The sequence below is a fragment of the Centruroides sculpturatus genome, unplaced genomic scaffold, assembly GCF_000671375.1.
Source record: "Centruroides sculpturatus isolate CEXI.00-Female unplaced genomic scaffold, Cexi_2.0 scaffold1940, whole genome shotgun sequence".
NCBI classification, from domain to species: Eukaryota; Metazoa; Arthropoda; class Arachnida; order Scorpiones; family Buthidae; genus Centruroides; species Centruroides sculpturatus.
In genome coordinates, this window is record NW_019386476.1 from 73,932 (window position 1) to 91,768 (window position 17,837).

The 17,837-nt window shown below is 34.1% G+C and overlaps 3 protein-coding genes across 6 annotated transcripts in view; 1 reads left to right on the top strand and 2 right to left on the bottom strand.

Moving 5' to 3' along the window:
- The window catches only part of LOC111615099 (caspase-8-like), a 43,206-nt gene extending 39,218 nt beyond the window's left edge, over positions 1-3,988 (top strand). For all 3 annotated transcript variants that reach the window (XM_023356493.1, XM_023356495.1, XM_023356492.1), the window contains exon 7: positions 2,003-3,988. In XM_023356493.1, the coding sequence (XP_023212261.1) occupies positions 2,003-2,046 (44 nt within the window). In that variant the 3' untranslated portion in view covers positions 2,047-3,988. The remainder of the gene's footprint in view (positions 1-2,002) is intronic.
- A 1,643-nt stretch (positions 3,989-5,631) lies between these two features.
- On the bottom strand, positions 5,632-12,164 carry LOC111615097 (solute carrier family 13 member 5-like). 2 transcript variants are annotated; one of them, XM_023356488.1, is made up of 13 exons: positions 11,921-12,164; positions 10,166-10,315; positions 9,973-10,088; positions 9,738-9,889; positions 9,634-9,670; positions 9,407-9,553; positions 9,227-9,343; positions 7,069-7,146; positions 6,891-6,998; positions 6,624-6,804; positions 6,392-6,553; positions 6,186-6,323; positions 5,634-6,106 (listed from the first exon to the last, which is right to left on the bottom strand). In XM_023356488.1, exons 1-13 carry the CDS (start codon positions 12,011-12,013, stop codon positions 5,960-5,962), a joined length of 1,626 nt encoding a protein of 541 aa, XP_023212256.1. In that variant the 5' UTR covers positions 12,014-12,164; the 3' UTR covers positions 5,634-5,959. The 2 variants fall into 2 exon arrangements, with proteins under 2 accessions (XP_023212257.1, XP_023212256.1); XM_023356489.1 differs by lacking the exon at positions 11,921-12,164 and having other exon boundaries at positions 5,632-6,106; positions 9,973-10,098; positions 10,166-10,277.
- A 3,850-nt stretch (positions 12,165-16,014) lies between these two features.
- Positions 16,015-17,060, bottom strand: LOC111615095 (protein lethal(2)essential for life-like). Its single transcript, XM_023356486.1, has one exon. The coding sequence runs from the start codon at positions 16,757-16,759 to the stop codon at positions 16,124-16,126; it is 636 nt and encodes a 211-aa protein (XP_023212254.1). The 5' UTR covers positions 16,760-17,060; the 3' UTR covers positions 16,015-16,123.
- Positions 17,061-17,837: the final 777 nt, after the last annotated feature.

Consider the following 17,837-nt stretch of genomic DNA (forward strand, 5'->3'; position numbering starts at 1 on the left):
TACAATAGCGACGATTATTATTTTAAAAAATTTTTGTTAGGCTTAACATCGATGAAAATTCAACGCAAAATAGGTTAATAGCGATATACTAATATACTAATTACATGGGATATAATAATATACTACACTAATAATGGATTTTTTCATACTTTTCGGTTATCCGACTTTTCAATTATCCGACCAACCCCAGTCCCCAATTAGGGCGGATAATCAAGGTTCTACTGTATGCTCCTTTTTTCTTTGAAATGAATTATAAAAAACAAAAGTACAGTAAGACCCCGCTTAATCTGGGGAATGCGTTCCTAGGCAACAAAGTGCTAAATGAAACAGCATTAAACGAGGTCATTTTAACATAGAGTAAATAGGGATAGGGGAACACACGACCAAAAATAAACAAATTTTTATATTAATTTGTATGATAACATATGTTAAATAACATATAAACATATGCATATGAAAATATAGTCCATTTTTTTGTGATGAAGGTCCTGACTTTATTGCAAAAAAACAAGAATTTCAGAAAAGTTGGGAAGTTTAATTCGTCACTTTTTTTTTTCTTTAAGCAAGCAAATGTTGGTAGCAGAAGATCACATCCAAAATGCCTCATTTTACTTTTTCACTCCTTTCAAAATCTGGATCATTCACTACAATTTGATCAACAATTTCGATTATCGTTAGTTACCAAACTTTTACTAAGGAAATCTGTAGAGAGATTTTTTGTGTTCTTCGTTTTCAGAATCTCTGTTTTTCTATTCTACATGAATTCCTTGTTCTGCCTGTTCTTGAAGGTCGTTGTTGGTAAGACTCTCACCAGAAACCTGCGGTAATGCCTCTATATCCTGCTCGTCTAGATCTCCTAGTCCTGCTGTATCAGTTAGGCTGACTTTGGTCAACCTAATGATACAACAATAGATTCTTCTCGTTGACAATTCTTGGATACCTTCAGCCATAACTTCTTCCAAACTTCATTCGTGCATTTATCGGTTAATTCTTGCCAAGCGAAGCTGATATTGCCCTTAGCATCCATAATGTTATATTTTTTCCAAAATTGCACCAAACAAACATAGATTTAAAGGAAGTTCACCTTTCTGCCACCTTTTTCCAATTGGTTTGTGTTCATAAATAATTGTATTACATATGAATCAATAAAATGCTGCGATAATTTAATTTGGCATAAATTTTGAGCTTTTTTTTTAGGCTTTTAGCAGACCGCATTATATCGAATCAGTGTTAAGTGGGAACTTACTGTAGTTTTCATTTTACTGAAAAAAAGATACAGACAATGCATTCCTAAAAATGTATACAAAAGTTGAACAACAGCATTGCATGTTTCAAGGAAATTAGTTTCCAGATAATTATTATGAAAAAGTAAATATTTTATTTGTTGCAATGAATAAAACCATGTTTTTATCTAGTTTCTCTTCAGTCTTTTTGGTTTTAATGTTCACAAATGATTTTGCTGTAACCATAGCTTTAAATTTGCATTTGCACATTCCATGCATCAAGAAACAACCCTGAATAAGGAAACATGCCAAGATTTTCAGAATAAAACTTCACCATGCCATTCCTAAAAGTGTCTAGAACTTGCTAATGTAAAGTGATTTCTCCATCACAATAAGTATAGATCATACCCTATCAATATTATGATTGAGACCTGTGCTTCTGCAACTTGTGATTTCTTTTGTTTCTGCTACTGAAGAAACCTGTGAATGACAAATGGTTTGTATCCAACAAAGAGGCTTGTAGAATAACAATAACTGTTTGACATTACTTTAAAAATGGATTTTCGAAATCATTTGATGTGGCTGTAACAATGGCATAAGTGTGTTTAGGTAAAGGAAGCACGACAATCCTCAAAATATGTAGAAAATAACAAGAAGTCTAGGATTATTCTGCAAATTAAAAATGATCAGCTGGTGTATTTCTAAAGAATTTGAGCTCCAAGCCATAATTGTTTTGGTGATTAAAAGCTAATAAACTAACTCTTTCATTTGCATTTCAGGAAATCTACCACAAATCAAACGCACCGTGGATCGTGGTTGGTGAACGAACTGAAAAATGTATTGGAGGAAAATAATGTCTCCACCAAAGACCTATGGAAACTGATGAACAGAGTCATCAACAACATTATAGAACAGAGAAATGAAAAGTCGGGACCTATACCTGAATTAAGAAGTACAGTAATGCGTCCTCTTTATTTGAAACAATTGAAGAATTCCTGTCCCGTTCAAAAACTGACAGCTATTAATGCAGAGAACTGTCCATCATTATTCCAACTTATTACAAGCTTTTCGGTCCTACCAGATGTTTATTTAGTGTAAAATTCTTGCTCGTTAAATACTATTCACAAAAATACCCGTGATCAAAAAGTTTCAGTAAAACGCAAAATTTTAATTTATTCATCAAAATTCATTTTATCTGCTTAAAAAAGTAATCGCCTCCCATTGCAATGAACTTGTGCCAATACTATTGCCAATTCTCAAAACATACATTAAAATCATTTTCGTGAAACCCCTTTGGGACTAGCAACGAATTTTGTTTTATGGCATCAATCAGCTCAAAATAGTGACCACCAAGCGGAAATTTTAATCGAGGAAATGGAAAAACGTAACATGCTGCAATATCAAGTGGATGCAGAGCTTGTATTTGTTTGAATTTTTGGCCAAAAATTCAAGAATGTAAGAGCATTGTGAGCAGGTGTGTTATCCTTGTGCAAAATCTGCAAGTTTTCTTGCCACAAATCAAGTCATTTTCTACAAATTGCTTCATGCAAATGATGCAAAATGCTCAAATAATCAATCTTTGTCGAGAGTTTGGCCAGTCGGAATGAATTCGTGATGCACAATACCTCAACAATTGAAGAAAACATTTAACACGACCTTGATTTTTGACTGGCTTCGACATGGTCTGTTCGGTCTCGATTCACCTTTCCAGTGTCATTCAATCGATTGTTGAACCGTTTTGGTGTCAAGAGCATTGATCCAAGTTTTGTTACCCGTAATGATAAGAGCGATTTGCCTCAAGAAAGCATTTCCTTGGCCTCTCGAACATTTGTTTTTGGAAAAAAGAAATCAACATTTTGGGATTACTGGAGAGGAGATGCACCGCAAGCTTAAATGATCTTTCAAAATTGCTTAACAAGGCCCAAATGATACCAGAATACATTCAACAATGTCCCTATTTTGAAGTGGATTTACCAAAGCATGATTCTTTCTCTGCCTTCCTCGAACATCTTGTACCACTCGAAAACTTTTATTTTTTTATAGACATTTCCAAAACTTTTTGATCACAGTAGTTTACTTATTTAAGTAGACAACATAACTTTTGACATTCTGAACTAAAGTTTGTCTTGTTGATTTTATACATCAACTTGGTGCCAATTTTTATTTCATTAATTAATTGTTACATTATGCATGCTTTTTTTGTGTATAAATTTAACAACGTTTTGAAATATGATATGATCATAGGCAATTTTTATAAATTCTCATTTAAATAAAGCGCAATCACGAGAGCTTATGATTCCAAACTAAAATGTCGGCATTACAGAATATGGTTTAATCATTGATCACAAGCCATACAAGTATCACGTCTCACAAAAAAGCTGTAGGAGGAAAAACAATAATTGCAAGATTATTATGAATATTCTTTTCCATAAGAAGGAATTAGAATAGAATTCTTGAAATATCTTGTTGGAATCAATCATGAATTGCATATCACCCAACAATTACAGTATCTTCAGCAAATGTGTAGTAGTACTCATTCTAACGTATTATGCACATCAAGGATTAATTTTCTTTCCAGTTCCGAAGAAAAACAAGTTCTGTATTCTCTCTAGAAAATAAAATCTATTCTCAATTTCAACAGAATAATAGACTAATGTGAGACTAAAAGATATTTTTTGCAATTCAATTAATGTAGCTAAGTGGGAATTCATCTTGTATGACAATTTGTTAAATTATGAAATATAAATAAAACTATTTTTTAAAAAGATTTTAAATTGTTATCGTTGAAATTTTACAGATTTATGATTCGGGTTTAAAAATGAATATAAATTTTATTATGAAAAAACATAGTAATTGCCAAAATATCAATATCTCTCCAAAATTCAGTTTCAACGGGAAAGTAATCTGTTGTGTGTGTGAATATGTCTAAATAGAGGGGAAAAAAAATTCCAACTAACATCCAATATTTGAAATCCAAGAACTAAATCTACTGACTTTTAATCCCCCTCTAAAACTACATTTACGAATAAATAAATGTTCAAAACCGAATTAAAGTAGTCCTTTAAAAAAGACAAAAGAAATATCTAAGTTAAAAACGAGAAAATTTCATATATAAAAAGAATTTCGAATGTTTACAGTTGATTCTCCCAATGCTGGAGCAAAACTTACGCCGCGAAGCGATTGCAGCGACCGAAGTGGCAGAAATATTTATTACGCCACTATCGTAGCATTAGAGCTATTGTCAGCTCAAGGACCAGTATATTTATTGACGCCATTAAATCACTCTATACGAACTTTAAATTACGTATTAGTAAACATTGTTTTTTAATCAGTTTTCATCAAAAAGAACACCGAGGTCATTAATAGAACGTTTCTGATACGGTGATTATTGATATATTGATACAAACTGGGCCATATCGGATTGCGTAAGAGCGAGAAACACGTGGTCACAGTTTAAATTAATTTCAAGTTCCACAAACTCTGAAAGGTTGTTCGTATCTGATTAGAGTGATGGAATAAGGCAAAGAACACGAGAGCGATCTGCCAAAAGGGTGGCTTCTGGGAAGACTTTCAATGGGAAACTGGCCTGTATTTAAGTGTTGTTATAGAAGTGAAGAAAATCCGGGAAACTACACATGGCTGGCATATTGGTCAGGGCGCGAACCCGCGAACTCAATAGTAACGTGCTTTGAAAATGTAGTAACGAATCTCCAAACTGTTTTTGTATAAGAAGTGTGTCAGTTAACGATTGAAGTGAAGTACAGCGGAATTCGGTTATTATAATCGCAGATAATGTTGTCAGTCGGCTATTGTTACATAATCAGTTGATCACAAAACACTTTAAAATTAGTTTAAAAATAATCCGCCTGTTATAATCAAACTTCGGCTATTGTTATCAATTATAATAATTAACTTTAGACAAACGACTAAATGGGCCTTTTCTTCGAAACTTCGATTTTCTCAAAATCTTGGCAATAGAAAATACCAGGTCTTATTCATGTGATGACAGGGAAAGCTGCATTACTTCGTGATACACGGCGACTCTTGCTGGAGCTTTCTTTAAAACATTTATCATCTCTGAAATAAGCATATAGTATTTGATTTGGGACATACTGAGTTTCATCAATAATAATACCTTATTCGGCATATCCTACAGCTAGTTTTCTTAAACCTACTCTCCTGTTTGATACTTTCGACATTTACAATTAAATCAGTCCACATTTAACACGTGGAATTGATGTGTATCGAGTGTCGCCGAAGAAGAACAATAACTTATTTGATCCTAGTGTTAAGTTATAGAAGTAAAAATTAGATTTCACGTTTTTTTTTAGGGGGACGACCAAGAACGACTCTGTCTTATGGGCCAATCTCTATCTCTCCTTTAATGTTTAAAATTGTTTGTTTCTTTTATATATCCTACTATCACCTGTAGATTAAACACTGTTCGACCTTTATACACTGTAACCAATATTGTGTTATGTTTGTTTATGTAATTATATTTTTACTTTATTTGTTTTTCTTGGAATTTTATATGGATAAGATTACTTTTTCGGGGACCGACTAGTCACTCACTCGATGGGGCTGCATTTAATGTAAATATAAATAAATAATATTTTTGTAATAGCCAGAATCCTATGGAATAATTGATTATCAATGTGTTTTCAAAAATAAAAAAAAAAAACTTTATTCTGTTTAAATTACAACGAACAATTTTCACAGGACACACAAACATTGCATTACTGTGCAACAGTACTATTATAAATAGCAATATCGACTTTATTGTTTATTTTCATATCGAATCCAAATACCGCTTTCCCTAAGGTATTCACCATTATTATTTCAATAAGACAGCATATAATATTTAGAAAGATCCCTGGTTTCATCTAGAATTTAATTTGTAAAATTTTATGAATTTAAGGAACTCTTTTTATACATAAAAAATCTATTTAGATGTGGTTTTACCATGTCCGAAGTCTTCATATCTCCTGCTTGGTAGACAATGGCGCACGGAGGATTTCCGATAGGAAGCATGAAGGAGAAAGAACAGCAAATGGTAATCGGAAGCATGAAAAAAAGAGGGTCTACACCGATTGCAATTGCCTTAAATAAAGAGAAATTTGTAAGAATTCGAGCGAAGACCTTATTTAAAGAGCTCGTGTCCTATTTACCATTTGATTGACCACAGGGAGGAATAAAGTTGCAGTCGTCATGTTTGTCAGGACTTCGGTGATCATTGCGATAAGGAGACACAGGATGACGAGGATTGCATTGGGCGATAAGGCATTCAAATATCGTAACTGATCGACGATCCATATCGATAAGCCAGATTTCTAGACGGAAAAGTTAAGATTCAATTAAAATTATTCCCCCCTCATCGTGTTAAAAATTGAAGTCGGTTACCTGAGCACCTTCTGTGACAGCTAAACCACTACCGAATAGTAGCAATACTCCCCAAGGTAGTTTCCTCTCTACAGTTTTCCAATTCATGAGTGATTTACTTCTAGAAAAATTTCTAGGATCTGCAGGGATCAAGAAGAGCAAAAGACAGGCCGCTACTCCCGGAGTTGCATTGCTTACGTTGCTACGAGATAGTTAGCTTTCAAATTATAAAATCGACAATTCTAGACGTTTAGAAGCTAATTTTACAATAAATAATAGGATTATTACATATTTGGTATGAGTTTAGAGGACCATCCTTCGATAAATTTCGGATTTTTAAAGAACCACGTAATCAACAACGAAGCAAATATGAAGAGAATGGCACATTCGTGAAATCTAAGAGAAGCGTAATTAAAATTAAACAAATTAATAAATATGCACCCAAAAAAAAGGAGAAATATCTTACGAAACAGATCCGAGTTCTTCATACTTCTTCTTTAAAACGATCGAAAGTCTTCTTTCTTCTTCTTTGTTACTCTTGAAACTATTTAAATTCATACTCTTTGATTAATATGGCGATAAATTCCGTAAGAATGTAGAAAAAACGAAGTTTCGTCAATTATTTCAACCACTTTTCTTAAACTCATTGTTTAAAATACCTAATTAAATGATACCCGAAGACGGAACTTCAATACTTTGTTCCGTTTTGCTGACTTAATGTAAATAATTCTTGATTTGTTTAATATAATTTCTGTTTTATTTTAATATTAATTACATAAATAACTGCCAAAATTGAAGAATGATTGATCCATGTAAATATAATTCTAGAATCAAAATTTGTCACTTGTCACAAACCGCATAAAGACGTTATTGATGTATTCGTTAAGTTCCTTTGCGCTGGGGTATTATGTAGAAAGATAATCTTTCTTGATTTTTCTTTTAATTTTAACGGGTAAAAATAATAAAACGATACTTAGAAAGTTGCTTATTTGCATACTAAGTCAATTTAAATTTATAATTACTGGTAATAGCTTTAAAGTTAAAAGTAATAAATTACCCTCAAGTACTTTGCACTTAGAAGTGCTTCAGTTCCTGAAAATGAGTTGATAAAACCACTGAACACTGGTACTGGGTTCGCGTCTGGTACTGGTACTGGATAACTGGTACTGGTACTGGATAACTNAGGAGAACAGAAACTTGCACAACATACCAACTATGTCCTGTGCTGAAATAAATGTACACGACATCTGCTACGCTGTTAACAGAACACACAACTGGAAGACACCTGGTGTAGATAACATTCACAATTTCTGGTACAAAAAATTTACATCATTGCACCAGGAACTAGCTAAACATCTAATACACATCATTATCAATCCACAAGACATGCCAAAATTTCTTACTCAGGGTCACCTACATGAAACCTAAAAACAACAAAACCACAGACCCCACACAATACAGACCAATTACATGTCTTCCAACACTCTACAAATTATTGACATCCTGCATTGCAAACAAAATATACAAACAAGACATTCTTACAGAACAACAAAAAGGTTGCCGTAGAAATCACAGGGTGTGCAAAGAACAGTTACTCATAGATTCAGTCATTCTATGGCAAGCACATAAACAACACAGAAACATACACATGGCATATATAGACTACAGAAAAGCATTCGACAGCATTCCACACAGTTGGCTGCTACATATTTTACACATGTACAAAATACATCCATCACTCATTGCATTCTTCGAAAACACTATGCAGCACTGGAGAACAATACTGCATCCTCAGGGTTAGTAACACTTCCATACAAACAAATGAAATATTCATTAGGCAAGGAATTTTTCAAGGAGATTCCTTGAGTCCTCTCTGGTTCTGCCTAGCCCTGAATCCATTATCCAAAATGTTAAACAACATGCAATATGGCTACAATATCAGACATGAAAAAACAAAACAGTTTACACTCTCACATCTCATGNATATAATTCTAGAATCAAAATTTGTCACTTGTCACAAACCGCATAAAGACGTTATTGATGTATTCGTTAAGTTCCTTTGCGCTGGGGTATTATGTAGAAAGATAATCTTTCTTGATTTTTCTTTTAATTTTAACGGGTAAAAATAATAAAACGATACTTAGAAAGTTGCTTATTTGCATACTAAGTCAATTTAAATTTATAATTACTGGTAATAGCTTTAAAGTTAAAAGTAATAAATTACCCTCAAGTACTTTGCACTTAGAAGTGCTTCAGTTCCTGAAAATGAGTTGATAAAACCACTGAACACTGGTACTGGGTTCGCGTCTGGTACTGGTACTGGATAACTGGTACTGGTACTGGATAACTGGTACTGGGTTCGCGTCTGGACACGTGGTGTTTCCGGGTTTTCTTTACGTCTGTAACACCTAAGAGCCAGTTTTCATAAAAGTTCTCCCAGAGCCACCCCTCCTCGGTAGATTATAAACCAAATTAATGAAATCGCAAAGTACTGTACTTCTTTGCGATTTCATTAATTTACGAGGACCACTCGAAACGATCTTAAGTTTTAGAAACTTCACTTTTTCGCTAATTTTACACCAGAATTTTTAAAACAGAATTTAAATGGGCGGTGCAAAACTTACCGACATCCAACATAGAAAGTCTGAAGAACCATAAAGACGGCAATAACGCAGATAACCATGGTGGGTGCATTATACATCAACCACGTAGAGAAGGTTAATTTCGAATTTGGGTATTTCCTGTCGAAATCATAAATCTTAAACGCGTTTTCAATTAATCGCGACGTAAAGGTAATCACTTACTCTTCTATTAATCCCAATAGGACAAAATTTGCACCGGTACCTATAACCGTTGCGGTACCTCCGCAAGTCGAAGCGTAAGCGATACTTAGCAATAAACACGTACGAAGTCTTTCGTAGTATATATCGTTGTTGCTCTCTTCGTCGATTCTATAATAAGCATATAATAATTTAAAAAAAAAAACCAGGATGGAGTTCCAGTTAGAATGTCTTCATTTATCGTCACTCACATTTCTTGAAATTCTTCTTCCGCTCTTGCAATGGTTTCTGTGCAAGGTTTAAGTGATTAATCTTTAATTACTTAGTGCAATATATAGAGATAAGCGATACTAACTGCGATTCTTCTCTGGAAGCGAAGGGTTCTGCTGTTTATCTTTCAGTTCGATAATTAGAGCATCCACGATGGGTGTCATCATGGCCGTCGTAGCCGTATTGATTAACCACATGGAAAGAAGCGCGCTCACTAAGATAAAGCCAATCATTAATCTATAAAACAAAAATTACACTCAATTTTCATGCCCTCTCGAGTTGTGTATTTAACTCGAGAGACATAAACTGCCGATCCTTACCTCCTGATGCTGGTTCCTAGTAGCAGCAGTACTTTCAATGCGATTCTTTTGTGCAGATTGCAATACTCGATAGCTAATGCTAATATGAGCGCTTCCATATACATCATGATTATGTCCTAGATTAAACTTTGTTTTTTTTTTAATTGCCATTAAAGTTAATTTAGTTAACGTTAATGAAAAAAGAATTAATTACCTTGAAGTACAACTTGCAAGTTTCGTCCGTGCTCATGATTCCCATAAGTGGGTAAAGGAGGACTGGAAGAAGCGAAGTAACGGGTATAGGTATGGGTTCGAAGACGTAATAAATTGCTAACCACAATATTGCATAAGCGCATTTTGCTTCCTGAAATTAAAAAAGATAAAGTTTTGCTTCGTATTTTCCTATAGGAACTTATTAAACATTAAAAATGTATTAAATGAATAGGCAAAAAGTACTGTATATCTAGAAAGATATATAGTACTTTCTGCCTGTTCATTTAAGATTCTGATCACTACTTATTCTCAAACTTGGTTTCTTTAATTGTCTTCTCTGATAATGAATTAGGATTCGTCTCGAGATCGAATACATTGGTTTCATTTTCTAATAGCTGTAATATTTAGTTCGTAGTATCGACTCGAATCTCCGTCTTGATAAACGAACCCATCAGATACTGCGATAGGGAGGTGAATGATGAATTTAACCTATCAGAAATTCGATAACAACTTGCTTATGATGTATAATGTATATTATATTCGTCTATGTTATCGATAATAACGTAATACAGTGAATGACTTTTATGTAATCATTCGGTTTATATTTAAAAGTTTGTTTTTCGATTTGATTTCAAAAGGGTATAAATATATTATTACTGTATTGTGTGTTGTGTTGTTTAACTATTGAGTTATATACTTGTGAGCGTGAGGTTCAACTTCTTAAGTAGATGTAGTCTTACGAAGACGTTGCACACTTCATCCTTGATTTTTTCAATAAACAACAGAGTTTTATTTTAAAAAACTCGCTGTGCTTTGATTCTTTTTTCCTGTTTTATCGAACGATTCGTACTTAATTTCTCAGAAGCCAACGTCTTAACTTTGTGCTCGAGCTTGAAAATGTAGTATTCATTTCCGAGAATTATCGTGATCGAATCACTTGATTTTTTGGATCTTGCAAGCGACAAATTTTGTTTAGAAACTAATCTCCTATCATTAATTTATATTAAACTTTCAAATTTTCTTTTATTTAATTCATAAAATGTGCCCCTTTTTAAATCGCAAATTGATCTTTTAAATAATTTGGAAATCGAGAAATTCTGGTTTCAATTATTTATTCATTTTTTAGTCCGATCCAAAAATTACCAGTGGAAGATTTCGAAGTTTTGAGATAAAATAAGAAAACTTTCCATTGTCAGGTGTCCTCTCGTCTGAACTTTGGATCTCTGACCTTTTTTTCCTTCCCCACCCTCAAAAATAAAAACAAAATATTAGATTTTTCTTACGTCAACCGCAGCATTGTTTCTTAATATAAAACGTTTTAATTTGTTCCAAACAGAATAAAAGGAACGTTTTATATTAGAAGGATTATCTGGTATTTCGAAATTAAAGTTTCAAGGCCAACCGATAACGATATTTTCTTCTTTATGGTATTTTTTCCTCCCTTTCTTTTATACAAATTCGTTTTAGTTCCCTATAATTTATAATGTATTACAATTTTCTCTTCACTCGTGTATAAAAAGATCAATATTGTACAATGAGGAGGGTGATTCAAAAATTCCGCATAAACGAGTTACACATTCTTCACCTTATCTGGTGTTATGTGTGCACGCTCGTCTTTGTTTTGTATGCAAATTTTTGAGTCATTTCGTATAAAATAAGCTATTTTATGATACTAAAGTGTCATACATTTACCCCCAACACATTCAAAATTATATCATGCATACGAGATAAGTGTAAACTTAATTAATGGACTTACTTGTGTGCCGATGACAATTAAGAGAGGGGATAAGGCAATGGGAGTGACGATCCCTAATAATTTTCTCCAGTAGCGATCTATATTCAGGAACATCTTTTATTGCATGGGAGATAAACGTAGACAAGGTAGTGTTTTATAGTCACGCGTGTTTCATGAGACGACTTTGCTAAAAGGAACAATAGTACGCACTATGACGTCATTTAATGATAGCATTTGGTATTTAAACAGTCCTTTCCTCCATCTACAGACCTCCGACGAGAAGGTTGAAGGGGTGAAAAATAATCTAACTAAAATATATAAATATTTATCTCATCAGCCGATTTCGTCCAATAAAACCGTCTTTCGCAATTATTCGATATTAAAAAATAATTTCGTCGACGAAAAAAAAGTAACTTAAAAATGCTTATTATTTTTCTCTAAAACACGAGTTTACTTATTTACGTTCGTTCGTATGTCCATTCGTATAAACTTCCACGCGACGGTTGAACTCGTACAAGCTTAGAGATTTACAATGTGTTTAAAATTTTTATACTAGAATTGTCAAAAAATATTTCGTGTATATTTATTTATTAAAGGTATTTTTCGACGAAACTCGTAAGGAATTAGACGACGTTTCTACAGATGCTTTGTGTAGTCGACATTTTCGAATGGTCGAATGATTACGATATACGATGTCACATGGTTCTGTATAGTTTTCTAACAAATAAAGGAAGTTTAAAGTTTGAATATAACAAAAGAGAGTCATTTTTGGAGTAATTTTCGAGATTCTTTCATTGTTTTCTTATTTTATAAAGTTTTAAAACATTCAGTCAATTTTCAATAATTTTACTACGAGGATTTTCTTTCCCTTTCTCTTTCGTAACTATTTTATTTCTAGTGTAAATAACAAACAAACAAACAGCCGTCCTCTATCTGCATCATCGTAATACGTACGTCGACAATAACCACGCACGCTTTGACCTTTTTCAATCCCTTGGATTCGACTGATTAATGCATTTTTGAATAAACTTTATGCGTAAGCAATGGAAGATTTTCTCCGTTATTTTAAATATCATTGAAAAGAATCGCTTACAAGAAGTGTTTGCAAGTTCCATTGCAAAATACTCTGGGGAATTTTTTCGAGACGATGAAATTCTGTAATTCAACATCAAGGCTTTTTCTAATATGCTGTTTTTCAAACAGTAGTTTGTAGGGGAGGTATCCCCTCGGTATTATTTACGAAACTGGCCATTATTTACGTGTTACAAACGTGAATAAAACACGGAAAATCCTAACTGGCCAGCCCGTTGGCGATGCACGAACCCACTACCAAACTACCGGTGCGTATACCGATAGTTTGGTAGTGGGTTCGTGCATCGCCAACGGTAATTTTATCCGGTAATTTTATCCACTCGGCCACAAGTGGGCCTCTCGTCGTATCCTACTGTATTTAATTGCAATCCTCCTTTACTGCAGTAATTGGCTTCAGAATAAACAATCACAATTATTAAAATATTGATAATATATAAATACAATTTCGTGTTACAAATGCGAACCGAATAAAAAATAAAATCGTTGTTTGCATTCATCGAAAAGCGCACATTTACGTGTTTATTGTCCTACTTTTCTGAAGTACCTCGTTGCAATTTACGGGTGAGTCAAGGAGTATCGACATCTTAAACTTTTTTTTATCGTATCTTAATCCCTGACGACACTTAGAATCGAAATGTATTATTTTAGAGCTTAATGCTTTCTGCGCCTTCGCCCATTTATTTGAAATGTCTTTTATATTGATTCCGACCATTGGCGGTGTCTGTATCTGTTTATCCTTTGGGTTGAAGTGCCGAAGTTTAATTTACGAGTGGGATCGTCGGATATAAGTGTTACGTAGTCTTGCTTTCGTTTCGGTTTGGGGTTAACGACCTCGACACCGTCTCAAAAAGTTTTCATTAATATTTTATGTCACTACCGGAGTGAATTGAATTGAACTGTGTAAATTGAAAGCAGACATGTTCATTAACAGTACAATAGCTGTTTAGTTTTAGTGTATTATTTTCCCACTCTGAACAGTGACCAACTGTAAAGCTCATAGCAAACTGGTCTATAACGCGGGTTCGTATAATGCGGATTCGTATATCGCGGCGAAAAAATTGCGACCGTATTCGTATAAAGACGCTTAAAGAGACTCGTAAAATGCGGTAAAACGTCATCGCCGACTCGTGTCGCGACATGATTGGTCGAATCTGGACCAATAGTGGGCGAGCAGCCGAACTACTTATACGCTACCGAGAGTTTAGGCGGGTAAGTTGAGTTTACTATCGTCTGTACAGTATATGGACCTAAATTAGGTATTGTAAGTCTAATACAATACTGTAATTTTATACATTTCTTGTGAAAAAAACATTTCTTATTCAACGGCCATAAAAATTATTTCTATTAATGATGTCTCCAAAGTTTAACGAATTTTTCGCAGAAAAATAACTTATCAGAAAACGCTCCCGCCGTTTAGTGCGCTGCTCCGCGACGAAAACAAGCTTAAGCAATGGTGTCGTCAAACGGTGCACGCTCGGTAAGTAATCCTACAATTTTTTGTTTATAGCATAGATTATACGAATTATTCCCAAAAAATTATAAGTGTTTTGGAAATGTTGAGTCAAATTAATTTAGAATCGATTAATTTTATGGAAGAAAACCTTTCAAACAGCCGTATTCCGTAAACTGGACACGTGCGGGCTGTGATTGGCTCATCTATTTAAGGATTCCTACAACGCGAAATTCTTATAAGGTGGTACGTATCTACCGCGTTATAGGGGGTCGACTGTAAATACTATTGTATATTAATTTAATTTGAAATCGAAATAACTAATAAGAGGCAACACACTCAAAATGGACTTTTTTGGAAGATTGTGCAGCAAATACTAATCAAATGCTACCGGTAAACAGCTTTACACATATTATGTGTTTTATGGCTTTGATACAGAAAATGCGCTTAAATTGTTAAATATACTATATTGTTAAATTGTTAAATATACAGGTCTATATATATACAGTTAAGGATTAAAACTCTTCCTTTCCTTTCCACTCCTTTACACAAAGAGTTAAAATATTCTAACTCGTTGCCTATACACAACACACAAACGGCATGCCCCTTGACTGGAAAGAAAATGACGGACGTGTATTCAATTTTCTTTAAACGTGACGTCGCTACAGATACTCTGTAGAAAATTCTAGTTCATTATAGGACAGTTCGAAAATTCCAGTATGTAAGCGCCCCTCTCTGCGAAAATTCCTTTTTTACAATTAAAATTTTGATAAAAAGGAGAAAAGATGTAATTTTATCATTTGTAAATTATTTTTAACACGATTGTTAGACTTAAATGGAAGTGATAAAGACAAACTTCCACTTTTAATATACATTAGTGAATATTGTGTTTATTCTATTATAAAACAATTAAAATGCGAGTTTTGTAAAACAATTTCCTTATTAGACAAAACTTTTAAAACAGAGTAATTTGCTAATCAAATTAGTTTTTAACAGTGACAAACTTATGCATCCAACTACAGATGTTGTGAATATCGTCTTTACAATTATATTCAGAGCAAAATTTACTTATAATATCGAGAACAATTTTTAAAAGGTAAAAATCAAAAACAGCATACTGTGGCCCTTCTAAAAACATAATTGTTAACGAAGAAATACTGGGTTTGTATCTTGTTTAAACAAACACAATATAATTAATAATTGTTGAATTTATAATCTATTCAGCAAGAATTATTATTTTTTTTTAAATTATTGTAAAATGAAAAAATATCTACAAAGTGTTCTTTTGAAAAACGAGTGAATTTAACTCTTCAAATATTGTAATCTTCAACTGCAAACTCTGCAGATGCTACAAAAAGAACTCATTTTAAATCTGGGCAAATTCAAAAGAAAATCTATTATCTTAAAACGTTGTTATAATAGAGTACTCTTCTAAAATAACTTTACGTTTGTTTTGTAAATTCCGAATCGATTAAATCGGTTATAAGTTTCTAACTGTCGATCTTTGACCGACGAGAAAAACAAGCAAACACGTGGAAATTCACGTTTTAAGAATAAATACACAAGAATACAGTTTCACCTTATTAAAATTTCACTGTTTTATTAGAAATAAATATTTACAAACTATACAAAAGTCACTTAAAGCGCGCGAAATATCTACATATTCATCGCAATTACGGGAATTATTCTTTGGGAGCGTCGTCCAGATTTTCGCCGCTCTCCAACTGTTTTTCTACAGTTATAGGAACTATCCTCTCGTTACACGGCAACTGTTGACACTTCTTGGGAGCCTCTACGGTCAATACTCCGTCGGGACTCAACGACGACGTCACCTCATCGGGATCGACTTGGTCGGGAAGAACGTATCTTCGGGTGAACTCCCTGGATACGAATCCGTCTTCGTCCATCCTCTCTTCGTGTTTAGCGTGGATCACCACGCAATTGTCCACGGTTTTGACAGTTACGTCCTCCGGGGTGAAGTGACGGAGGTCGGTCGTCACCCGGAACCCATCTTGGCCGTCGACCACTTTCGCCGCTTTCCAGCTCGATTTACGCTTGCAATTGTTACGTCGACGTCCGATGACGCGTTTCCGGTAGAAAGACGGCATCCAGAAGTCGTCGTCGAAGGAATCCAAACGACGAAACAGTCGACGAGGAAGATCCTCAAGATCCCAGCAGTCGTCGATGGGCAGAACGGGAACCAAACTACAAACGGGTTTCATTTCCGACGAGATTTGCACTTGACGACACTCGAGTGGAGTTTGATCGTCCGACTCTACTCGCGGCTTATATACAAAGCTACGAACAGTCTGGAACATTCCGGAAATACGACGCGTTGCGCCATCTGTCGGTAACTATCTCGGGGTGACGTTGCTATAGAAACGAAAAGTCGAGTCTGTTCTCGAATCTCCGGCATTTGCACCAAGGTTTAGAAAGATAAAATATTCTGTTTATTAATTAATAATTTAAATTAAGGATGCGCGAAATGGAAAGTGCCGTTGTGCCATTCAGCTATCCATTTAACGCCTACAAATATTTTAAAAAGTGATGTAGCATTAATGTTTCGGGCCTTAATTTCGGATAAATTGCATCGAAGAGGATCGATTTACTCCATTGAACGGTCAAACAAAGGAACAAAAGTTGTCCAAAGGAATTTCTGCTAAATTAGAAACGAGTGAAACCTTTAATAACAATGATGGAAGGCGTTATAATTTAAAAAAAAATGCATCTTCTTTCAGCAAAGTATCGCGCCATTCCCTTTTAAAAAGCCGCATTTCGACTGTTTTTAAATAGGAAGAAACTTGTGTAAACCGGACTGGTGCCCCACCGAATATTTTTCCCCGTTTTGTCAGGTTTCCGTTTTATTAAGGTTCCGCTTTGGACGGGTTTTCCTATAGTTTCTAGCGGTGTTAAATCTAATTGTATTTTGATAAAAATTCAGAATTTTTTAAATTAATACGTCGGAAAATTATTCTAATTACCTACCATATTTTATTTTATCGAATCTCTCGTTAACTAATACTTAACATTGAATACGTCATATTCGTAATAGTTTTCAATTTTACTCTGTACATCTGAATAAGTGAGAGAAAAAAAAGCAATAAAACCATTGTTAAATTATTAAATAGAATTAGCTGTTAAATTTATTACAGTATTTCTTTAATTTAAAATTCTGTTTTATTCTTATATATTATTCAGAATAAATAATAATTTTATCACGAAATGTATGGAAAAGTCGAGCGTTATTGGCCTAAAAAGCACGAGAACTTTCTAGGCCACTGTTATCGATGACGTCACGCGTCACAACAAACGCTCTGTTGCGTCATGCGCAGACGTTCCAGAATGTTCGAGAAGTTTCCTCTCTCCTACTAATACCGGCGACTGCCAGTGTGGCTT

What these genes read in the sequence shown, in the direction of transcription:
- LOC111615097 (XM_023356488.1), bottom strand. Translation starts at nt 12,013, where the DNA reads ATGTTCCTGAATATAGATCGCTACTGGAGAAAATTATTAGGGATCGTC. An exon ending in CTTGCAAGTTGTACTTCAAG is followed by an intron (nt 10,089 to 10,165) that starts GTAATTAATTCT and finishes AGTTTAATCTAG; the next exon opens with GACATAATCATGATGTATAT. An exon ending in GAAGAAGAATTTCAAGAAAT is followed by an intron (nt 9,554 to 9,633) that starts GTGAGTGACGAT and finishes TGCTTATTATAG; the next exon opens with AATCGACGAAGAGAGCAACA.
- LOC111615095 (XM_023356486.1), bottom strand. Translation starts at nt 16,759, where the DNA reads ATGTTCCAGACTGTTCGTAGCTTTGTATATAAGCCGCGAGTAGAGTCG.